The sequence below is a fragment of the Piliocolobus tephrosceles genome, chromosome 1, assembly GCF_002776525.5.
Source record: "Piliocolobus tephrosceles isolate RC106 chromosome 1, ASM277652v3, whole genome shotgun sequence".
Taxonomy (NCBI): Eukaryota; Metazoa; Chordata; class Mammalia; order Primates; family Cercopithecidae; genus Piliocolobus; species Piliocolobus tephrosceles.
In genome coordinates this window covers 30,940,016-30,966,309 of record NC_045434.1, presented here as the reverse complement: position 1 = coordinate 30,966,309, position 26,294 = coordinate 30,940,016, and the positions used below count along the sequence as shown (strand labels likewise).

Sequence of the window (26,294 nt, the reverse complement as noted above, 5' to 3'; positions counted from 1 at the left end):
AAGTAGAAAGCTGAAACTGGATCCTTTCCTTACTCCTTATACGAAGATTAATTCAAGATGGATTAGAGACTTAAATGTTAGACCTAATACCATAAAAACCCTAGAAGAAAATCTAGGTAGTACCATTCAGGACATAGGCATGGGCAAGGACTTCATGTCTAAAACACCAAAAGCAACGGCAGCAAAAGCCAAAATTGACAAATGGGATCTAATTAAACTAAAGAGCTTCTGCACAGCAAAAGAAACTACCATCAGAGTGAACAGGAAACCTACAGAATGGGAGAAAATTTTTGCAATCTACTCATCTGACAAAGGGCTAATTTCCAGAATCTACAAAGAACTCAAACAAATATACAAGAAAAAAACAAACAACCCCATCAAAAAGTGGGGAAAGGATATGAACAGACATTTCTCAAAAGAAGACATTCATACAGCCAACAGACACATGAAAAAATGCTTGTCTGGTCTTTTAACCCTTCTTAACAAGGAAGGTTAAACCCTAAGTAGTTTATGTCCCACAATCACTGCATTAGAGTATGCTGAATTTGCCTGGACACTTAACTTTTTCCTATGGGTTTTATATCTTCAGATTTTTTTCATGTTACACAGTAGCATCTTTTTCTTTCAGTCTGACAAATTCTCTTTACCTTTCTTGCAAGGCAGATCTGGTTACAGGGAATTCCCTCAGATTTTGTTTGAGAATGCCTTCAGATCTCCTTCATTTAAAAAAAAAAAAAAAAAAAAAAAAAGCTTTGCTGTGTACAGTATTCTTGGTTGACAGGTTTTTTTGTTTGTTTGTTTCCCTTCAGCACTCTGAATATATCATTCCACTCATTCTCACCTGTCAGGTTTCTGCTGAGAAGCCTGCTTCCAGGAGTATTGGAATTCCCTTATTTGTTATTTGCTTTTCTCTTTCTGCTTTCAATATCTACTCTTTGTCTTTGATCTTTGGCAGTTTGTTTTTAATATGTCTTATAGTTGTTTTATTTGGGTTAAACCTGATTAGTAAATCTAGTCTTCTTATACCCGGATATTTGTATATTTTTCCAGTTTTCAAAAATTTTCTTTTATTGTTTCTTTGAAAAAGCTTTCTATCCCCTTTCTCTACTCTAGTCCCTCTCGAACATCAATGATACACACATTTGCTCTTCTGATGGTGCCCCATAAATCCTATCAGATTTTTCATACCTTCTAATTCCATTTTCCATTTTCCTCCTCCAACCATATAGTTTTGAAGAGCCTGTCTTCGAGCTGATTTTTCTTCTTCTTGATCAATTCTGCTGGTGATGCCCTCTATTGCATTTCTGATTTTGTTTATTATATCATTCAACTCCAGGATTTCCATTTGTTTTTTTATATGATTCTCAATTTCTCTGATAAATTTCTGAATTATTTCTCTGTTTTCTAGAAGTTCACTGAGTTTTACTCAAAGAGCTATTTTGAATTCTTTGTCCACCGGATCATTCATCTACATGTTTTAGGATCAGTTGTTAGGACCTTGTTTTGTCCTTTTGGTGAGGCCATTTTTCCTAGGATATTCCTATTATTTGTAGACATGCATCTCTGTTTACTCATTGACAAATTAGATATTTATTCTAGTCTTTGTAGTCTAGGTTTGTTTGTGATCAGTCTATTTTAGTGGGCTTGATTAGGAATCTGAACTGACTACTGTATTCTATTTCAGCGCTAGAAGGCATCCTAAACCCAGGTTAGACACGAGTCTCACAATGGTTCTACCACTGATGCAAAGGATGGACCCACAGAAGGTCCATGAAGTACCCCTAGGCCATGTGGGAGAGCCAGTCAGGTTCTCAAGTCCAGAGAACCTGTGGAATGTGCTTCTTGAAAATTGATACCCATAAAGAGCCTCTTTAGTGCAGCTCCTATGGCAGGTATGATGAGCCACCTCCAAGTTCCACACACCAGCTGCTGCTAGTCCCACATCTTCTGTTTGTTCCTAGCTGGCCTCAGATAGTTGAGCTCCATCAGGACTTGTGTTGCTCCCATGGGCCAGTGCAGAAGAGAGTCTCCTGCGAAAGGATGCGGGATTGTGGGGAAGCCAAATGTGCACCTCCACCTCATTTTTTCCAGTGTAGAAACCATGAGTCCAGGAGAAACTTCCACATGTGGCACTGTAATGGCTTGTAGAAAGAGGCATCTTGGTAACAGAGAACCAATACTCTTATCCTCCAACTACAGTTTATTCATGTTTGCAGTTCATGGGGGCTTTACAGCCTTGGTTGCATGTTCAAGTTCCCTTAGCTTTTATGAAGGTACTTTCATATGTGGATAGTTGTGCAAATTGATGTTTCTGTAGGGGTACTCTCAATGGAGAGATAAATTCTGCCATCTTGCTCCACCCACAATGCATTTTAAATAAAATTTGCCAGAGTAACCTACTAAAAAGGTCATAGAAAATATTTTGAAAGATGTCTGAGAAACTGCCACTATGCTAAAATTACTTTCTTTCCCCCACTATTAACATGCCTTTGTTGAAAAAAAAACCTAAGCAGAGTAAATAGAAGTTGCTAAGACACAGAAGCATGTCAGAAAACTATGGTTAAGTGCAGGGTGGGTGAACTTCTCTCTACTTTTAGTTCTTCCTTTCTAACCACAAAGAGAAGCTCAAGTCTTTTACACCCTAAAATTGTCCTTTCTTGGACAGAAATAATTCAGTATTCTCAATCTAATCTCTTTCCCATTCTTGTATTTCTTAAAAGAGTTATTCAAACACTGTTCTCTCCTTCCTCATCTTTAGTCAATCCTCAATGCACTACAATGAGGCTTCTTTCCCATTTTTATTAAAATTGGCCTTATAGAGGTTCCATAACCCCGCCCCCAACTAGCCAACTCTAAAGAACAGATTTTGGTCTTTATCTTACTAAACCTCCCTGTTTCTTTGACAACACTGAAGATCACTTCTTCTTTGACAATCTCCATCCCTTAGTCTATCCCTGTCTTGGCTCTCATATTGTCATCATTTTTCTGCAGATCCTTTAGCTAGGGCTTTCTCTTCCTGAGCCTGCCCCTTAAATGTTAGTGATGTCTCAACATCTACTTTTAACCCACCTCTCCCACATTTTCCTCAAAGGTAATTTCAGCCATTCTCATTGCTTCATACTGATGACTCTCAAGACTTTATATCTCTAGTTGTAAAGTTTCTCTCACAGTTTAAGACTATTTCTAATAGCTGAAAAATAGTTCCACTTCAGTGTTCCACAGTGAACTCAAACTCATCAACATTTAAAACTGAATATATTTTCCTCCCACCTCCAAACCCACTCTTCCTCCCCCTGTGTTTCCTATCTCATTTGCTGGCACCAAGATCATCCAGTTACCTAAACCAAAAATTGGAATATAACCTTTGATTCTGTCTCCTCCCTTTTCTTCTGCCACCTATAGCATCCAATTCATTTATGAGCCTCACTAGTTTTATCTCCATATCTCGAATCTATCTCTTCTGTCCCTCATTTCTTATATTTTGAAGTAGTCATTTCAGTGCAACTGTTTCAAGAAAACTGTCAAAATGGCCATGAGAAAAAATGAATATTGATCTAATTTAGCTTTTTGCTAAGACTAAAAAAAAAATGACTTTCCAATGATTCACCTACATGATTTTAAGATCCTAGTTGATGTTTCTGGATAATTTGCAGGTTAATAACATGCCAAAATTGTGGGGTCATTTGGCTTGCCATTTACTTCTAAGTTTATCAGTTTTCTAGTAATGTTGTTTTTCATAAGTAAACGACTCTTCCATTATAGAGCATATCTGCACAACTTTCAAATTTCTTCACCACTAAAGTAATTAACACTGGATCATAAAATACCTTTTCAAACTTTTAATAACATTTAATAATTTATCTTACAAAATGCATGGTAAATACACTAAAGGTGTATTTGTTGTCTAAAAGACATTTTGAAGAGAATATTTTGGTTTCCAGTTGTAGATTTTTCTACAACTGGTCCTTTATAGAAGTATATGTGGCTTCTGGGTGACATAATTTAAAATATTCTATACCTAGAGTTCCTCAATAACATACTAGTTTATTTGCATCCTTGAAACCACTTTGCAAAAATGCTTCCAAATATGATGAAAGCTCCCTAAACAATAGTATTTAGAAGATATGGTTTCATGTTCTATTTTCACATTATATTCAATTATATCTTTCTATCACAAGTCTGCAATTTCAGACAGATCCAGAATATTAAGAATATATAAGATCTAGAATGACTCATCTGGAAAGGGAACACTAAAAATACTATCTTAAAAGATATTAATGCTTAAATGCTTAAATGCTTAAATGCTTAAATGCTTAAATGCTTAAAAAGATATAATGCTTAAAAGCAATTAAGAGTGAAGTTATATAGATTCAGTGATTTAAAGGAGAGTATCTTTATTTTGTTTATCATGAAAAATCATGGGCTTTCCAGCTGAGATTCACATAGATTTGAATTCTGTATCTTATCCCTATGATCTCAAACTATTTACTTACATTTTTTGAATCTTATTCCTTATATGTAATATGTAGATGATAATAGTTATTTCTCAGGGCTAAAATGAGTAAAATATAAATCTAGGTATATTAAGTATCTAATATATATGCCACAAAACAGATACTTAAACCATGTCAGTTATCTTCTTCAAACATAGTAGGACAGAAGTGATAAACTGTTTTTCACTAAATTAGAGCAAAAGGCCGAATTATATGATACTGAAGTGTATAATATATTCTTATTCAGTAGCACCTGTCATTTTATTAATTTTATTCTCTCTCAATTCTAGTTCCATGTATTTTTCATTTCCAAAGAAAATGGCATTTTTGTATGACATTACCTGAAATCTTGTTTTCAAATAACTTTCTGGTAGATGCTTCTCACACCTATTTATTCTTCTCCTTGAGCACACAGCTCAATTACATTCCCGAATTGCCCCTGTGGTTCTTGCTTAGCAGAAAATAATGTGCACAGCTTCTAGATCTGCCCCAAAAATCTCCTGCATGTGATCTCTTCTCTTTACCCATTCATGTCAGCTGAGATAGAAATGACCCATCAGTGTTCCTGGAAGTCTTCCATAGAATACAGTAGAATCGCACAATGTAAATAAGGGCTTAACTCTGTGACCTACAGAATACTATGTAAGTAATACTGTATGACTCCAAGGCTAGGAAATCTAAGGCACTGAAACTTTCGCCTTGGTCTCCTGGGTTGCTCTCTCTGGCAGAAGCTAGACATTATATCGTAAGGACAACCAAGCAGCCTCTCTGAAGAAACTTACATAAAGAGAAACTGATGTTACTTTCCAACAACCAGCATCATTTTGACTGCTATATGGGTGAGTCCTTTTGGAGATTCTTGCCCCACCCAGTGAAGAGTTCAGGTGACCACATGCCCAGACAGTATCTGATTCTTCATGAGAAACTCTAAGCCAGAATTGCCCAGACAAGCCACTCCTTAATTCCTAACCTGCAGAAACCATAAAATAAATGTTTTCTGCTTTTAAGCCAAAAAACTACCTGCAATTACACATAAAAACAAATAGATAACAGATCTATATGTAAAACCTAAACTATAAAACATCTAAAGGAGCAAAGGAAAAAAATCTTTGTGACATTGAGTTAGGCAAGGGTTTATTAGACAGAACACAAAAGATATACATCATAAAGGAAAGAAATTGACAAATTAGACTTCATAAAATTAAACTTCCTCTTCAAAAGACATTTTTCAGAAAATGAAAACAAATAACAGAAAGAAATATGTGCAAAACACATAGAAAAATTTTGTCTAATATATATAAAGAACTCTAATAAATCAGTAAGACAAGTAACAGAATCTACAAATGAGCAACATATTCTAATAGACACTTGACCAAGAAGATATACAAATGGTAAATAATCACATGAAAAGATACACAAAAACATGAGTCATTAGGGAAATGCAAATTAATACCACAATATACCACAACACACACACACTAGAAGAGCTAAATTTTTTTAAACTAGTAAGGCCAAATGCTAACAAGGGTATAGAGCAACTGATTCATTTACTGCTGGTAGGGATGGAAAAGTAGCTTGGTAATTTCGACCCAGTGAACCTATTCGTAGGTATTTTTCCAAGTGAAATGGAAGCATATATTTGCCAAAAAAAATGTAATCAAATTCATTATTCATGGTAGCCAGTAGCCAGAAACAACTGAGATATCCATTAACTCATGACTAAACAAACTGTAGCATATCTATACAATAGATTGCTACTCAGCAATAAAAGGGAACCAACTGCTAACACAATGTAGATAAATCTAAAAGGCATTATGCTATGTAAAGCCAGATACAAAAGACTATGTACTAAGTGATACCACTTATATAAAATTGAAGAAAAGGTAAAACTATAATGACAGAAAATAGATCACTGGTCACCAGGAACCACAAGTGAGGGGAAAGGATGAGTTATAAAGGGCATAAGAGAAAGTTGTTGGGGTGATGAAAATGTTTCATATCATAATTCTGGTGGTGATTATATGGATGTATAACACTTCTCAAACTCGGTGAACTACACACTAAAAATACGTTCATTCTATTGTATATAATTTATGCCTTCATACTGTTTATTTTCAATGGTGCTGTATCAAAACCCACATCAAAATTTTTAGACTAAAATCAGTCAAATGTTCTGTTTTTGAAGAGTGAGCAAGCTGAAGGCAGGAACTTCAACTGGTGGTTCATATATTAAAGATGCAAAAACATAGTGATCCAAGATTTTTATTTAGGGAACAGATGAAGCAAAATGGCAAGGCATGAGAAAGTAGAGAGTGCGAAATAAATAACCACAGAGGAACACCCAAAGATCAGTTAATTACTCTATCACATCAACAGCTAAAGAAGAAAAATCCTAAGATCATATCAATAAAAGCAATTAACAAAATCCAATACTTATTCATGATAAAAAAACTCCCAGCAGACTAAGAACAGAAAAGAACTTCCTCACCTTGATAAAGAACATCTACAAAGACCTACAACTAACATCTTAATGTTGATAGTTAAGAAACTAGATGCTTTTCTGCTAAGATCAGGAAAAGAACAAGTAAGTTCCCCTCTCACCATTCCTATTAAGCATTGTACAGGAAGTCCTAGTAAATGCAATAAGACACTTAGAAAATAAAATGAAAGCTATACAGATTGAGAAAGAGGAAATAAAACTGTCTTTATTTTCAGGTGACATAATGATGTATGCAGAAATTTCCAAAGATTTGATGTATGCAGAAATTTCCAAAGATTTGATAAAACAAACAAAAGCTTCCTAGAATTAATAACCAAGAATAGTAAGGTTACCTGTATACAAAGTCAATATACAAGAAGTCAACTGCCTTTCTACATACTACAAATAAGCCATTGAAATTTTAAATTTAAAACTCAGTATCATTCGTATTACTAACAAGAAGTACTTAAAATTAATCCAATAAAATATGTACATGATCTATGAGGAAAACTATAAAACTGATGGAAAAAAAATCAAAGAATATCATGTCACCAGATCTGTCTTATAAGAAATGCTAAAGAGAGTTCTTCAACCTGAAAGTAAAGAATGCTAATTAGTAAGAAAAACACTTGAAAGTGTAAAACATACTGATCTGAAAGTATAAAAGTTTCTGATAAAAGTAAGTACAAATATGCAAATATGTAAAATATGTAAAATATGCAAATACTGTAATGGCAGTATGTAAATCACTTACATCTTCAGTATGAAGGTTAAAAGACAAAACTATTAAAAACAATAATAGCTGTAATAATTTTTTAAAGAATACACAGGCTAAAAAGATATAGATTGTAGTATCAAAAATTGTAAATGTGGGAAGGAGAGATGAAGTATAAAGTTTTTTTAATGCAGTTAGTTAAGCTGTTGTCAGGTTAAAATAGCCTTTATAAGATGTTTTTCATAAGCCTCATGGTAATCACAATGCAAAAGTATAGCAAATACATAAAAGATAAAAAGTAAGGAAACAAGGTGTGTCATTACAAAATATTATTAATCACAAAGGAAGATTGAAAGAGAGTAAGACAGGAACAAAAAGGAAGGCAGGCAGGCAGGAAGAAAGGGAGGGAAGGAGGGAGGGAGACAGACAGACAGGCAGGCAGGCAGGCAATCACCAAATGGCAGTTGAAAGTCTTTATCTAAAGATAAATATCTTGAATATAAATGGATTGAGTTTTTCAATCAAAAGACATAGAGTGGCTGAATGGAAGAAAAACAAAGCAAAACAAAAACACGACACCCCAATTATAGCTCCCTACAAGAGACTCACTTTACCTGTAAGGAGAAAAGTTTACCTGAAACTCACCTAAGACTCACTTTACCTAAAAATGAAGTGAAGAAAAAAGTTATTCCATGCAAATAAAAACCAAAGCAGAGCAGGAGTAGCTAAATTTATATCAGACAACACAGACTTTAAGTTCAAAAGTGTAAAAAGAGACAAGGGGAGAGATAGACAGAGAAAGATAGGGAATAAAAAGCTCCACCAATTGTCCCCTATGCAAGAACATCAATTTAACAACTATCTACACGGAAAAAAAAAAAAAAAAAAAAAAAACCTTCGTAAGAACCAAAACTCAAGTGAGTACTCATAGTCCTGATTTTAACTTCTTATTGCTGAAAGAGGCACTGAAGAGATAGGAAAAAAAAACAGTCCTGAATTGCCAATATCACCCCTCTACAACCCCTGGCATCAGTGACACAGTGGGGTGAACATCTCTGGGCACAGGGGTAGGGAGAACACAGCAATTGTGGGGCACTGAACTTAGTGCTGTCCTGTTAGAGGAGATAGCAAAACCTGACCAAACTCTTGCTGATAACCGCCCATGGAGGGAGCATTTAAACCAGCCCTGGCCAAAGGGAAATCCCTGATCCCAGTGGTGCAAATTTGAGTTCCTGTAAACCTTGCCACCAAGGGCTACAGTGCTATGTACAAGTAAATGTGAAAGGCAGTCTAGACCATAAGGACTGCAACTCTTAGGCAAGTCCTAGTGATGAACTAGGCTCAGAGACAGTGGACTGGGGGAAACATGACATACTGAGATATCATCTGGGGCAGCCAAGGGGGTGCTAGTATCACCCCTCCCCTAACTCCCTCTGCATAGCTCATGGCTACAAAAGACACCCTTCCTTCCACTGGAGGAGAGGAGAGGAAGAGTAAGGAAGACTTTGTCTTACATCTTGGATACCAGTTCTGCCAAAGCAAGATAGGGCACCATAAGAATCATGAGGTCCCCATTCCAGGCCGTAGCTCCCAGACAACATTTCTAGACACACCCTAAGCCAAAAGGGAACCCACTGCCTTGAAGGAAAAAACCCAATCCCAGCAGCATTCATCACCTACTATCTGAAGAGCCTTAGACGTGAAATAACCAGCAGTGATACCCAGGTACTACATCAAGGGCCCTGGCTGAGCCTCTGAGACTTGCTGGCTTCAAGTAAAACTCAGCACATTACTAGCTGTAGTGGCTACAGGGCAAAACTTCTACTGGAGAAAAACAGAGGAAAAAGTAAAGGGGACTTTGTCTTGCACCTCAGGTTCTAGCATGGCCACAGGGAAGTAAAGCACTAAGTGGGCTCTTGCAGTCCCTGATTCCAGAACTTGACTCTTGGACAGCACTTCTGAACCTGCCCTGGCCAAATGGGGAGCCCACAGCCCTGAAGGCTGAGTCGTAGGCCAAGAAGCATTCACCACAAGCTGACTTCAGAGCCCTTGGACTTTAAAGGAACATTATGGTAGTCTGGCAGTACTCCTCGTAGCCTGGGTGGGTGGTGGCTACAGGGTGAGGTTCCTCCTGCCTTTGGAAAGTGGAGAGAACAGTGGGAAGGACTGTGTCTTGTGGTTCGACTGCCAGGTCAGGGACAGTATGACAGAACAACAGGTAGAATTCTTAGGTCCCTGACTCCTGGATGGCACCGCTGAACCTCCAACCCCGGGGTCTGAGGGACTTCCTCACCCTAAAGAGAAGGACACAGGCATGGCTGGCTTTGCCACCTGCTGATGGTAGAGCTCCAGAGCCTCAGTGAACATAGGCAGCAGCCAGGGAGCGGTGACAGCAGGCCTTGGGCAAGACCCAGTGCTGTGCTGGCTCCAGGTCTGACTCAGTGTAGTCATAGTTGTGATAGCCACAGGGGTAACTGTGTCATTCAATCCCCAGATTAAGGTGGCTCAGGACAAAGACAGAGAGACTGTTTGTTTGGGAGAAACTAAGAAAAGAGAACAAGAGTCTCTGCATGGTAATCCAGAGAATTCTCCCAGATCTTATCCAAGACCATCAAGGCAGTATCTCTATGAGTCTGCAACAACCACAGCATTACTGAGCTTGAGGAGCTAGCCCCTAAAGTAGATACAGCTTAGATCATAACACCCAAGTTCTTTCAAATATCTGAAAAGCATTCCCAAGAAGGACAGGTACTAATAAGCCCAGACAGTGAAAACTACAATAAATACCTAATTCTTTGATGCTCAGACACTGAAAAACATCTACTAGCATCAACACCATCCAGGAAAACATGACCTCACCAAACGAACTCAGTAAGACACCAGGGACCATTCCTGAAGAAACAGAGATATGTGAAACTTCAGAAAGATAATTCAAAATAGCTGTGTTGAGAAAAATCAAAGAAATTCAAGATAACACAAAGAAGGAATTCACAAATCTATCACAGAAATATAACAGAGATTGAAATTTTTTTTAAATTAAGCAAAAATGCTGGAACTGAAAAATGCAATTGGAGCCAAGGAACAGATCAGAGTCCTTTAATAGGAAAACTGATGAGGCAGAAGAAAGAATTAGTGAGCCTAAAGGCAGGTTATGTGAAAATACAGTCAGAGAAGCCAAAAAGAAAAAGAATTAAGAAACAATGAAGCATGGCTACAGGATCTAAAAAAAAGTCTCAAAGGTGCAAATCTAAGTGTTATTGGCCTTAAAGAGGAGGTAGAGAAAGAGATAGGGCAGAAAGTTTATTGAAATTGATTCCCAAACCTAGAGAAAGATACTAATATTCAAGTACAAGGAGGTTATAGAACACCAAGCACATTTAACCCAAAGAAGACTATGTCAAGGCATTTGACAATCAAACTCCCAACGGCTAAAGATAAAGAAAAGATCCTACAGCCTGGGCAACATGGCAAAACCATGTTTCAAAAAAAAAAAAAGGCAAGAAATGAAATCATAGCAACAGCGAAAATCATCTTCACTAAAGAAAGACAGGAAGGAAAGAAAAGAAGACCAGAAAACAAATTGCAAAATGGCAGAAGTACACCCTCACTTAGAAATAATGACAATGAATGTAAATGGACTAAACTCTCCAATCAAAAGACACAGACTGGCTGAATGAATGAAAAAGCAAAACCCATTCATCTGTTGCCTACAAGAAACAAACTTCACCTACAAGGACACATATAGACCAAAAATAAAGAGAAGGAAAAAGACATTCCATGCCAACTGAAACAAACAAACAAAAAAAGAGCAGGAATAGCTATACTTATGGTGAAAAAATAGATTTCAAGACAGAAAACTATGAGAGACAAAGAAAGCTGCCATATAATGATAAAGGGATCAATTCAGCAAGGAAATACAACAATTTTAAATATATCTGCCCTCAACACTGGAACACCAAGATAAATACAGCAAATATCATTAGAGCTAAAGAGAAAGATAAACCCCAACACGGTAATACCTGAAGACTTCAACCCCCCACTGTGAGCACTAGACAGATCTTCTAGACAAAAAATCAACAAAGAAACATCAGACTTAATCTGCACCACAGACCTAATGGACTTCATAGGTATTTACAGAATATTTCATCCCATGGCTGCAGAATACATATTCTTTTCCTCAGAACACAGATGATTCTCAAGCACAGACCATGTTTTAGGTCACAAAACAAGTCTTAAAACATTCCAAAAAACTGAAATAATATCAAGCGTCTTCTCTGACCACAGTGGAATAAAACTAGAAACTGTTAAAAAGAGGAATTTTGGAAACTATATAAATACAGACAAATTAAACAATATGCTCCTGAATGACCAGTGGGTCAATGAAGAAATTGAGAAGAAAATTGAAAAATTTCTTGAAATAAATGATTAAGGAAACACAACATACCAAAACCCAGCAAAAGCAGTACAAAGAGAGAACTTTATAGCTATAAATGTCTACATCAAAAAGAGGAAAAACTTCAAATAAACATTCTAATGATGCATCTTTAAAAATTAGAAAAGCAGGAGCATACCAAACCCAAAATTAGTTGAAGGAAAGATAAAGATAATAAAGATCTAATAAAGATCAGAGAAGAAATAAATTGAAACTTAAAAAAAGGAACAATCAATGAAACAAACCACTGGTCTTGAAAAGTTCAGCAAAACTGACAAAACTTTAGCCAGACTAAGAAAAAAAAATCAAAAAGATACAGATAAATAAGATCAGAAATGAAAACAGAGACATTATCACTGAGATGGCAGAAATTCAAAGGGTCATTAATGATTACTATGAGCAACTATATGCCAATGAATTGGAAAATCTAGAAGAATATAACAAATTCCTAGACACATAAAACCTGCCAAGATTGAACCATGAAGAAATCCAAGACCCAAATAGACTAATAACAAGTACTGAGATTGAAGCAATAATAATAAGTCTCCCACTAAAGAAAAACCCAGGAACCGATGACTTCACTGTTGAATTCTATCAAACATTTAAAGAACTAACACCAATCCAAATCAAACTACTGCAAAACAGAGGCAGAGGGAACTCTTCCAAATGTCCAGACTTGTTCTACAAGGCCAGTATTACCTTGATACCAAAACCAGACAAACACACATCAAAAAAGAAGAAGAAGAAGAAGAAGAGGAGGAGGAGGAGGAGGAGGAGGAGGAGGAGGAGGAGGAGGAGGAGGAGGAAGAAGAAGGAAGAAAAAGGAAGAAGGAAGAAGGAAGAAGGAAGAAGAAGAAGAAAACTATAGGCCAATATCTCCGATAAATACTCATGCAAAAATCATCAGCAAACCGAATTCAACAATACATTAGAAAAATCATTCATCATGACCAATTGAGATTTATCCCTGCGATGCAAATCAATCAATGTGATACATTGTATCAACAGAACAAAGGAAAAAAACTATGGTCATTTGAATTGATACTGAAAAAGCATTTGATAAAATTCAACATCCTTTCATGATAAAAACCCTCAATAAAAGCTTGAGATAGAAGGAACATACCTCAACATAATAAAAGCCATATATGACAGACCAACAGCTAGTACCATACTGAATGGAGAAAAACTGAAAGCCTTTCCCCTAAGATCTGGAACACAACCAGGATGCCCACTATCACCGCTATTATTCAACATAGTACCAGAAGTCCTAGGTAGAGCAATCAGCACTGTTATCACTGTTAATCAACACAGTACTGCAAGTCCTAGCTAGAGCAATCAGCACTGTTACCACTGTTAATCAACACAGTACTGCAAGTCCTAGCTAGAGCAATCAGACAAGACAAAGATATAAAGGGCATCCAAATTGGAAAGAAAGAAGTCAAATTATCCTTGTTTGCAGATGATAGAATCTTATATTTGGAAAAACCTAAAGGCTCCACCACAAAACTATTAAAACTCATGAACAAATTCAGTAAAGTTGCAGGATACCAAATTACATACAAAAATTGGTAGTATTTACATATGCCAATTGTCAACAATGTGGAAAAGAATTTTTAAAAACAATCCCATTTATGGCCAGGTGGGGTGGCTCACGCCTGTAATCCCAGCACTTTGGGAGGCCGAGGTGGGCGGATCATGAGGTCGAGAGATCAAGACCATCCTGGCTAACACGGTGAAACCCTGTCTCTCCTAAAAATACAAAAAATTAGCCAGACATGGTGGCAGGTGCCTTGTAGTCCCAGCTACTCAGGAGGCTGAGGCAGGAGAATGGCGTGAACCCGGGAGACGGAGCTTGCAGTGAGCCAAGATCGCACCGCTGCACTCCAGCCTGGTGGCAGTGTGAGACTCCATCTCAAAAAAAAATAATAATAATGATAATCCCATTTATAATGGCCATAAATGAAACTAAATACCTAGGAATGAGCTTACCTGAAGAAGTAAAAGATCTCTATAATGAAACCTATAAAACACTGATGAAAGAAATTGAAGTGGACACCAAAAATATGGAAAAATATCCCATGGATTGGAAGAATCAATACTGCTGAAATCTCCATATTACCCAAAGCAACCTACACATCCAATGCAATCCCTATAAAAACCAATGGTGTACTTCGCAGAAATAGAAAAAAAAATCCTAAAATTTATATGGAACCACAAAAGGCCTAGAATAACCAAAGCTATCTTAAGCAAAAAGAAAAAAAAAAATTGAAGAATCACAACTGACTTCAAATTATACAACAGAGCTATAGTAACCAAAACAGCATGGGACTGGCATAAAAACAGACACATAGACCAATGGAACTGAAGAGAGAACCCAGAAATAAATTCATACATCTACAGTGAACTCATTTTTGACAAAGCTGCCAAAAACATACATTGGAGAAAGAACAGTCTCTTCAATAAATGGTGCTGGGAAAACTGAATATCCATATGCAGAGGGATGAAACTAGTCCCCTCTCACCATATACAAAAATCAAAACAAAATGGATTAAAGACTCAAGTATAAGACTTCAAACTATAAAACTACTACAAAAAAACACTGGGGAAAATCTCCAGGACATTGGTCTAGGCAAAAATTTCATGAGTAATACCCCACAAACACAGGCACCCAAAGCAAACATGAACAAATGAGATCATATCAAGTTAGAAAACTTCTGCACAGCAAAGGATACAATTAACAAAGTGAAGAGATTAACTCACAGAATGGGAGAAAATATTTGTAAACTACCTATCTGACAAGGGATTAATAACCAGAATATAAAAGGAACATCTCAAACAACTCTATAGGAAAAAAATCAAATAATCTGATTAAAACATAGGCAAAAGATCTGAATAGACATTTCTCAAGGAAAAAACACATAGAAATGGCAAACAGGCATATGAAAAAGACGCTTAACATCTTTGATCATCAGAGAAATGCAAATCAAAACTGCAATGAGATATCATCTCACTCCAGTTAAAATAGCTTACATCCAAAAGGCAGGCAATTGCTAATGCTAGTGATGTAGAGAAAAAATAACCCTTGTACACTGTTGGTGGAAATGTAAATTAGTACAACCACTAAGGGAAACAGTTTGGAGGTTCCTCAAAAAAAACTAAAAATTAAGCTACCATATGATCCAGCAATCCCACTGCTGGGTATATACCAACAAGAAAGGAAATCAGTGTAGCAAAGGGATATGTGTACTCCTGTGTTTGTTGCAACACTGTTTACAATAGCTAAGATTTGGAAGATTCATCAACAGATGAATGCATAAAGAAAATGTGGTACTTATATACAACAAAGGACTATTCAACCATAAAAAAGAATAAGATCCAGTCATCTGTCAGCAGGGCACGGTGGCTCATGCCTGTAGTCCCAGCACTTTGGGAGGCTGAGGCGGGTGGATCACCTGAGGTCAGGAGTTCAAGACAAGCCTGGCCAAATGGCGAAACCCTGTCTCTACTAAAATACAAAAAATTAGCCAGGCATGGTGGTGGACGCGTGTAATCCCAGCTACTCAGAAGGCTGAGGCAGGAGAATCACTAGATCCAGGAGGTGGAGGTTGCAGTGAGCTGAGATCGCACCACTGCACTCCAGCCTGGGCAACAAAAGTGAAACTCCATCTCAAAAACATAAAAATAAAAAAAAAATCCAGTCATTTGCAACAACATGGATTGGACTGGAGATTATGTTAAGTGAGATAAGCCAGGCGCAGAAAGACAAACATTGTATGCTATCACTTATTTGTGTGATCTAAAAATCAAAACAATTGAAGTCATGGACACAGAGAGTAGACAGATGATGATACGGTTAGGCTCTGCATCCCCCACCCACATCTCATCTTGAATTGTAATCCCCAGTTGCTGAGGGACAGACCTGGTGGGAAGTGACTGAATCATGGGAAACTGAATCAGTTTCCCCCATATTATTCTCATGATAGTGAGTGAATTTTCATGAGATCTGATGGTTTTATAAGAGGGCTCTTCCCTTTTTTCTCTCTCTCTCTCTCTCCTGCCGCCTTGTGAAGAAAGTACCTGCTTCCCCTTCTGCCATGATTGTAATTTTCTGAGGCCTCCCCAGTCATGCAAAACTGTGAATCAATTAAACTTCCTTTGTTTATAAATTACCCAATTTTGGGTAGTACCCTTACAGCAGTGTGAGAGCAGACTAATACAGATGGCTACCAGAGGCTGGGAATAGTAGCGATGGGTTGAGAGGGGGAGGTGGGGATGGTTAATAGGTACAAAACAAATTGAAAGAATGAGTAAGACCTAGTATTTGACAGCACAACAGGATAACTATAGTCAATAATAACTTAATTGTACAATTTAAAATAACTTTAAAAGTATAACTGGATTGTGTATAACTCAAAGGATAAATGCTTGAGAGAATAAATACTCCATTCTCCATGATGTGCTTATTTCACACTGCGTGCCTTTACCAAAACACCTCATGTACCCCATAAATACATACACCTACTATGTGTCCACAAAAATTAAAATTAAAAAAAAATTTAAAGAAACAAAGAAGGTGATTATATAATAAAAGGTCAATTCAGCAAGAAACTATAATAATTGTAAATATATGCACTCAACATCAAAGTACCTATATATAAAGCAGATATTAATAGATCTGAAGAGACACATTCTGCAATACAAAAATAGTAAGAGATTTCAACAACCCACTTTCAGCAGTGGACAGATCATCCAGACAGAATATCAATAAAGGAACATCAGATTTAAAGTACACTCTAGGCTAAATAATATATGAGACATTCCATCTAACAACCACACAATATACATTCTCCTCAACTGTATATGAAACATTCTCTAGAACAGATCATATGTTAGGCCACACAACAAGTCTTAACAAATTTAAGAAGACTGAAACAGAATCAAGTATCTTTTTCAACCACGATAGTATAAAACTACAAATTAATGACAGAAAAAACCTTGGAAAATTCACAAATAATGGAAATTAAACAACATGCCCCTGAACACCAAGGAGACATGTCAACTGATACAACAGAAATACAAAGAATCATAAAATACTGTTATAGTTCATTATATTCAGTTAAACAACCTAAAAGACATGAATAATTCCTCGACACATACAACATACCAAGATTAAATTATCAAGAAATAGAAAATCTGAACCAACCAATAATGAGTAATAACACTGAATCAATAATAAACAGTCTCTCAACAAAAAAAGAAAGCCCAGGACCTGATGGCTCCATTGCTGAATTTTACCAAAGACTGAAAGATGAATTAATACCAACTGTTCTCAAACTTTTCCACAAAATTCAAGGAAACAGAGTAATTCCAATCTCATTTTGTGAGGCCAGCATTACACTAATACCAAAGCCAGACACAGACAAGGACACTACAAAAATGGAAAACTACAGGCCAATATTTCTGAAGAACACAGATGCAAAAAACCTCAGCAGAACACTAGAAAACCAAACTCAACAGCACATTAAAAAGATTATTCATCGTGATCAAGTGGGATTCATCCAGGAGATGTAAGAATGAGTTAACATATGCAAATCTGTAAATGTAACGCATCACATGAACAGAATGAAGGACAAAAACCATATGATAATTTCAACTGATACGGAAGAAGCATTTGACATAATTCAACATCCTTTCATGGGAAAAACTCTCAATACATTAAGTACAGAATGGATATACCTCAATAAAATAAGGCCATATATGACAAACCCACAGTTAACATTACACTCAGTGGCGAAAGGTTAAAACTCTTCCTCTAAGATTCAGAACAAGACAAGGATGCCTACTCTTGCCGCTACTATTCAAAATAGTACTGAGCCCTGACCAAAGCAATTAGGAAGAGAAAGAAATAAAAGGCATACAAACTGGAGAAGAAATCAAATTGTCCTGGTTTGCAGATGACATGATCTTATTTATAGCAAACCCTAAAGACTCCATAAAAAAACTGTTAGCATTAATACATAAATTCAGTAAAGTTATAGGATACAAAAATCAGTAGCATTCCTACAGAGTAACAGCAAACTATCTGAAAACTAACTTTTTAAATCCCATTTACAATAGCTACAAAAGATACTTAGAAATCAATTTAACCCATGAGGTGAAAGATCTCTCCACTGAAAACTATAAAACATCGATGACAGAAATTTAAGATACAAGTAAATGGAGTGATATACTGTGTACATGGATTGGAAGAATTAATATGTTTAAAATGTCTATACTACTCAAAGCAATCTACAGATCACAGCGCAATCCCTAACAAAATTCCAAAGACATTCTTCATAGTAACAGAAAAAAAAAAAATCCTAAATTTCATACAGAGCCAAAAGGATCCCAAATAGGTGAAGCAATCTTGAACAAAAAGAACAAAGCTGGAAGCATTACACTATCTGACTTCAAAATCTACTGCAATGCTAAAGTAACCAAAACAACATGAGATCAGCATGAAAAATAGGCATATAGACCAATGGGATAAAGAGAACAGAAATAATTCCACGTGTTTAGAGCCAACTGACATTCAACAAAGGTGCCAAGAACATACAATGGGGAAAGAACAGTCTCTTCAAATAAATGGTTTTGAAAAAACTGGATATCCACAACATGCAGAAGAATGAAATTAGAGATTGGACTTTTATCTCACACCACCATACATAAAAACAAACTAAAAATGGATTAAAGACTTAAACTACTAGAAAAAAACAAAGGGGACCAGCTCCATGACACTGGTTTGGGCAATGATTTTTTGGATACAATCCCAAAAGCATAAGCAACAAAAGCAAAAATAGATAAATGGGATTACATCAAACTAAAAAACATGTGCAAAACAAAAGAAACAATCAACAGTATGGAAGGGCAACCTACAGAATGGGAGAAAATATTTACAAATCACATATCTCATAACAGATATGCAATATATGTATATGTGTATATATGTATAGATACGTATATTGCCTGTACACATATATACATACATACATATATACACATATATATGTGAAATTCGCACAACTCAATAGCAAAAAAAAAAATTTTCTTTAAAGGGACAGGGGACCTAAAAGACATTTCTCAAAAGAAGACATGCAAATGACTAACAGGTGTATGTAAACGTACTCAACATCCCTAATCATAAGGGAAATGGAAATCACAACCACAATGAGATATCATCTCACACCTGTTAAAATGGCTATTATCAAAAAGCAAAAATAAGTGTTCCCAAGGATGTGGAGAAAAGGGAACCCTTGAACATTACTGGTAGAAATACAAATTGGTACAGCCATTATGAAAAACAGTATGGTGGTTCCTCATAAAATTAAAAATAGAACTACCATATAATCTAGCAATCCTACTACTGCATATATATCCAAAGGAAATGAAACCAGTATGTCAAAGAGACAGATGCACTCCCATGTGTACTGCAGCAGTATTCACAATAGCCAAAATATGGAATTAACCAGTGTCCACTGAAAGATGAATGGATAAACAAAATGTGGTTTATCTAAACAATTAATTATCATTCAGTCATAAAAAGGAACAAAATACTGGCACCTGCTACATCACGTATCAATGTAGATGAAACAAAATGCTCAAAAAACATTATGCTAAGTGAAAGAAGCCAGACACAAAAAGTCACATTTTGCATGATTCCATTTATATGAATTATGCAAAATAAGTAAAGCCACAGAGATAGAAAGCAGATTAGTGGCTGCCAGGGGGAAGGGAAAGGGGAGAACAGGGAGTGACTGCTTAATGGGTATATTTCCTCTTGGATGACGAAAATGTTTAAGAACTAGATAGAGGTGATGATTGCCCAAAATTGTTAATGTACTAAAATGCCACTGAACTGTCCATGTTTAAATAGTTAATTTCATGTTATGTGAATTTTATCTTAGTTTTAAAAGTAAATTGTTTTTATGTTTTAATCAACTGGCTAACTTGACAGAATAATGTCATAGTTACAAGTACAAATTTTAAAGTCAGATAGCCTGGACTCAGATCTCAGCTTTGCCACTTTGAACTGAGTGAGCTTAGCAAGTGATTATGCTCTCTCTGTCTCAGTTTCTCATCCTTAAAACCAAGTTAATAAGAGTATTCAGGCTGGGCGCGGTGGCTCAAGCCTGTAATCCCAGCACTTTGGGAGGCCGAGACGGGCGGTTCACGAGGTCAGGAGATCGAGACCATCCTGGCTAACACGGTGAAACCCCGTCTCTACTAAAAAATACAAAAAAACTAGCCGGGCGAGGTGGCGGTCGCCTGTAGTCCCAGCTACTCGGGAGGCTGAGGCAGGAGAATGGCGTAAACCCAGGAGGTGGAGATTGCAGTGAGCCGAGATTGTGCCACTGCACTCCAGCCTGGGCGACAGAGCGAGACTCCGTCTCAAAAAAAAAAAAAAAAAACAAAAAGAGTATTCACAGGATTGTAAGACTCAAATAAGGTAACATATTTGTAATACTTGGAATGTTCTTAGAATATAGTAAGCACTAAATAAATAATAGCTAAAAATAATTATGTTTCTGGTAATCAAAGAAAAAAATAGTTTCATATAGAAGAAAGACTGAGCATTCTAAGATGTTTTCAATGATAATAAAAATCAAGAAATTTACTATTAATAAACCATACCCTAGAAGCACATGACACAAAGTCTTAAAGTAAACATCTGTCATTTAGTTCTAGTTTCTATAAAAAGAGTATTGAGCACAGAGCCAAATGATGTGTGCCTTTTGTGAGGTCAGTTATCTCTCAGCAGCAACCAAGTAGCAAATAGAGTAGATACTCCACTATTTCCAAAAAAAGTAGTGGTAAGGGGTGCAGCAACAGCAAAAAACAAGAACTGAATAATGTCAAATGAGAAATAGGACATGACATAACAAACATAAAAATTCTAAAATCACATGAGATCATTTGAAACTTCTCATTAGACACTTCAAAAATAATTGAGACCAGGTGCAGTGGCTCACGCCTGTAATTCCAGAACTTTGGGAGGCTGAGGTGGGCAGATAACTTGAGGTCAGGAGTTCGAGACAAGCCTGGCCAACACGGCGAAACCCTGTCTCTACTAAAAATACAAAAAAATTAGCCAAGCGTGGTGGCGCACACCTGTATCCAGCTACTCAGGAGGCTGAGGCAGGAGAATTGTTTGAACCCGGGAGGCAGAGGTGGCAGTGAGCCAAGGTTTTCCACTGCACTCCAATCTGGGTGACAGGGGAGACTTCATCTCAAAAAAATAAAAAAAATAATTGAAATAAAATAGAAAACAACAACAGCCAAGTGATGCTGTCAAATGTAAATAGTTGCATCAGTGGCACTGGGGACTATGCAACTTAGGAACCAAATGAACCAAATTCTTTTCTGCATCTTGTAGAATCTAGTCTAAGGGTAAGAGAGGTTAGGAATAACCTCTACTTCTCCCCGCAACACACACACCTCCTTTGAAGATTGTAAGTAAAGCAGCTATACAGACAGAAGAAACTGAGTAAGTCCAACTTCTTACCCTCTTCTGCTTCATCATCCTGGGGTGACATTGGACCCCATCCACTAGTAGGAGTGACTGGTTCCTCCTTGTCAGACTCTCGCTGTAGACTCACCACCTCATATATTGCATCTCCAGCATTGGTATGGCCTTTTCCCTCAGACTGAAAAAAATATAACAGTATATTTAAGTATTAGAAATTTGAAGGAAACATTGGCAGATAGCATTGAAAGATATTATTTTAAATAGTTCATTCAAAAGAGCTGCAATGAAGAATGGCATGTTGTGTTTGATCTCCAGCATGTCTGAGATTCTGAAAACTTTTAAGGTGCATTGTCCTTCACAGGATATTCTAAATTTATGTTCCTCTAGTATTATTTTTAACTAATACAATGAAACCTACTCATTATTTTTGGAGAGCTCAATTTCTTTTCATCAGAAAAACCTGAGACACCACAGGTTCTAGGACAGACAGATAAGCAAGTGATGCTAGACTCTTAACTGGCTACATTACACAAAACTAAAGTATATAGCTCAAAGAATTTTTACAACTGTATACAGTTGGGCAACCACACCCATACCAATATGCCTTCCTTTATTATACCTATCCCTGACAGGTAGCCACAGATATAGCTGTTATATTTTTTGTTAAAAATATATTTGTCACATGTATAAAAATATATGCATGGGTTACATATAAAAGTATAGATTTAATTTGCTAATCAAATTATAAATTATATATATTAGCAAATCAAATCCAGTTTTATACATATACATAAAACAATTTCAAATAAATATTTATTCAAATATATTTCAAATCAAATATATACAAACCAAATTACAAATTTTACACATACACACATACAAAATACATCACAACCAATAGGATTTAGTTGGGGAATGCCAAGCTGGTTCAACATTGGAAAAATCAATCAGCATAATCCACTATATTAATAGACTAAAGAAGAAAGACCATATGTTCATATCAATTAATGTCATATCAAAATAAAGGGCATTTGAGAAAATTCAGCATTCATTCATGTCAAAAATGTTCAGCAAACAAGTAATACAAGGATGCTTCCTCAACCTGATACAGAGTATCTAAGAAAAATCTACAAGTAATACTACGTTTAAAGGTGAAAGGCTGAATAATTTCCCCCTGAGATGGAGGAAAAAGGAAGAATGTCCACTGCCACCACTCTCATTCAACAGCCCATGGAAGTCCTGTCCAATGCATTACAGCAAGGAAAAGTATACAGATTAGAAATAAAACTGTTCTTATTTACAAACAATATAACTGTCTTTCTCAGAAGTTGACAAACGTTTTGTATAAACAATTCAACTCTGCTGTTGTAGTACAAAATTCTACAATAGTGGTAAAATATTTCATCTGCACTTAAGTTTCCTATACAAGCAGAATCTGAACTACTTTGATCTCATATAGAATCTAAATATTGCACCTAAAAACTGAGTTTCAAATAAAGTATATTTTTATTTAAAAACATTATTTGTTTCCAATATTCACATATTTTAGATAACTAAAAAATCAATCTGTATTTGTAAAGAAAATTGCCTGGTTCATATTAGCATTCATTACAGCTTAGCAACATGTAAAGAGGAGCTCAATAAATGTGGGTTGGCTAAGTCACGTTACAAAGATTCATCACATTTATGCAAATAAACTCTAAAACCTTTTTCAATATGGCATGCCATCATCAACTATTAAATACAAAGTACAATATGCTGATATCTCTAAAAATTCTCTAAAGTTACAAGTCTCAACAGTGGCTATAAATGAGGAAACCAGATCTGAGGCTTTTTATATTTTAAACAGTAATGCTTAATCCTTAGGGCAGGATTTAGGAATCTGGATTTTTTTTTTTAAGGGTCACAAGTTATTCTGATGCAAAGCTGAACTGAGAACTATTGCCTACACGACCTGTTATTTTCAAAAAGAATGTCTATATAAAACACATAACAGAATCAAATATTCTCAGTAAGCTACAGATACATAAAATCACATGAAAAAAATACATTTCCAAGCAGCTTCTATTTACCTCTGCAGAGGTGACAGTAAAGACGCCAAAGGTAATCAGAAGCACTAAGTTAAAAAAAAAAAAAAAGTCCCCAACAGATTATTTTCTCACAACTTTAGAAGTACTCCACAACCTTGTTAATTTTCACCTTTCTGCAATTAGAATAGTTATTCTTATTATTCAGTTACTTTTGGTTATTTACTGACTGATCATACTTTGATTTAAATAAGTTTAAACCAATATGCATCTTCAAATAGGAATTTTCCTTTTATGCTTTTTAACTCTAATAGTTGATTAAAAGTTTTGTCTCCAACTAAAAGGAATGTCAAGGCACTCAAAAGTAAAGAAGAGATTTGGAGGAGAGGGCAAGAAAACATTTGATATTTTAATATCAAACCCACACTTAGCACAGATCAAAAAAGTAGCTTACTTCCCTGTATTGAAAGTCAAGTCACAGAAACTTCTGAGAACAGCTAAACTCCTGTCCTGACCTGGAGCCTATCCTTTTCTTATAGGCAAGCCTCTTCCCTCCAAACTATCTCTTGTCTGAAAACAAAAAACTGTAAGTTGGCATGTAGAAAACAGATTTGTCAGGAGAAAAGTTTCTGTTCCTCCTTAACTCTTCACCCGAAGTACTATTTCATGTCTTTTTACCATTATAGCTCCTCTCAATTCATTCTAACTTTCCTTCCTCTCTTGTTTCTTGAGACCTCTCTCTTTTCTGAATCCAAATTGTGTCCCAAGCCACACAAAAAGCAAGTATTTAGAAAAATGCTCAGCACACAGGAAGTGCTACACAAGTGTTATTTCTTGTTATCGTTTTGTGCTGTTGATGTAACACTACGAAGCATGAGAGAGTCTAACCTATAGTACAATACACAAGTAATGCTCAGGAATAATGAAGCAGCAAAAGTGGCTTCTGTGTCCTAGTCTAGCACTACTCTGGAAATTCTGCAAAAATAATTACTATGGTAATAACAATAAGGATAGCAAGAATTCAATCCTAACAACAATCCAAGCTTGTCCATATCTTAGAACTTTTTCATTAGTTGTTCCTTTGAAAGGTCTTTCCCGGGATCTTTATATTGACAGTGGCAGGAGGCAGACAAATTCTAGGCAGACAGGGGCAGGTCCCCAGTGAAACCCCACCTTCAAGCCAAAAGACAGTTTAAAGCCTGAAAGCCAAGCTACAAGTCAAATCCGCAAACCGGACTGAGAATGTCTTCCCACTTGGCACACTTTCCTCTGATTGATCCCCAGCCTTCACCTATTTTATATATACCTACCCTTCCCTAATTGACTGTCGTGCCCAACTTTGAGTAGTGCTTTTATCTTTTTGCATACTCACAAATTAATCAGCACACACTCCCCAATCTGAGCCCATAAAAGCCCCAGACCCAGCCACAATGGGATAGAAGCCACATGACTTTGGGTAGGGGACCACCCTTGCGTCCCCTCTCTGCTGAGATCTGTTTCGTTCCTAAATTAAATTCTCCATCTTCTTCACTCTTCAATTCTCAGCGTCATCCTATTCTTCTTGGATGTGGCACAAGAACTCAGGACCCACTGAAAGTGGGTACACAGAAGGCTGTAACATTGTGGCCCTCTGCCCTCTGCCAGCAGAACAGAAAGCAGCAGTGGGGCTGAGCCAGGCTGCAGCCATAAGCCAAAGTGGGGCAAGGGTCTGAAAGAGCTGTTAACACATCACCATCCGTTCCAGATGGCAGCGTGTTAACAGCTCTTTCAGCCCCTTGAGCCAATTAACATGCTGTAACACCCCCTCAGGGGCTTCGGAGTCATGGCACCCCTGCCTGGGTGCCACCACATTCCTCCATCTGGACATCAGAGACCATCACAGGAGTCGTTTGAGACACGCCTAGTCCAGCACCAAGCACAGCTCAAAGCCTGCTTCTGTGCCGGCACTTGGAACAACTGGTCAGACCACATACTTGCTCGCTCACACCCCACCTCCAACCAGGGGTTGAACACACAGTCACAATGGCCACGGGATCCATGACAAACTGCAGGCCGGGCATGAACTGGCAGGCCAAGTGGATGGGGCATCTCCTGTGGTGAAACCAGGCCCAGCAAGGCCCAGACAGGGGCATTACCAGCCAGAGGTCTCCGACTGGCAAAGTGACCAAGAAAAATCCTGCATCACTATGGTGAGTTCCTTCTTGTCATTCAGTTCTCAGACCATTCATTCACTCATTCATTCATTCATTCATTCATTCATTCATTCATTCATTCATTCATTCCATTTGAGATGGAGTCTCGCTCTGTCGCCCAGGCTGGAGTGCAGTGGCACCATCTTGGCTCACTGCAACCTCTTCCTCCCAGGTTCAAGCAATTCTCTGTCTCAACCTCCCGAGTAGTTGGGATTACAGGCGCCCAGCACCATGCCCAGCTAATTTTTGTATTTTTAGTAGAGATGGGGTTTCACCCACCTTGGCCTCCCAAAGTGCTAGGAATACAGGCATAAGCCACCAGGCCTGGCTTCAAGTGTTTTAAAGCTTGAACATTTCACAGCCTTCCCAAAATCAAACTTCAGTTTCAAAACCGTGTTCCTTGGCACCTTGCTTTTTTTTTTTTTTTTTTTTTTTTTTTTTTTTTTTTTTT

The 26,294-nt window shown here is 36.9% G+C and overlaps 1 protein-coding gene across 5 annotated transcripts in view; it reads right to left on the bottom strand.

Annotated features, from left to right (window-relative positions):
• Positions 1–26,294, bottom strand: part of RABGAP1L (RAB GTPase activating protein 1 like) — an 819,337-nt gene that overhangs the window by 656,659 nt on the left and 136,384 nt on the right. For all 5 annotated transcript variants that reach the window (XM_023207199.1, XM_023207198.2, XM_031935573.1 and 2 more), the window contains one exon: positions 21,661–21,802. In XM_023207199.1, coding sequence (XP_023062967.1) covers positions 21,661–21,802 — 142 coding nt within the window. The remainder of the gene's footprint in view (positions 1–21,660; positions 21,803–26,294) is intronic.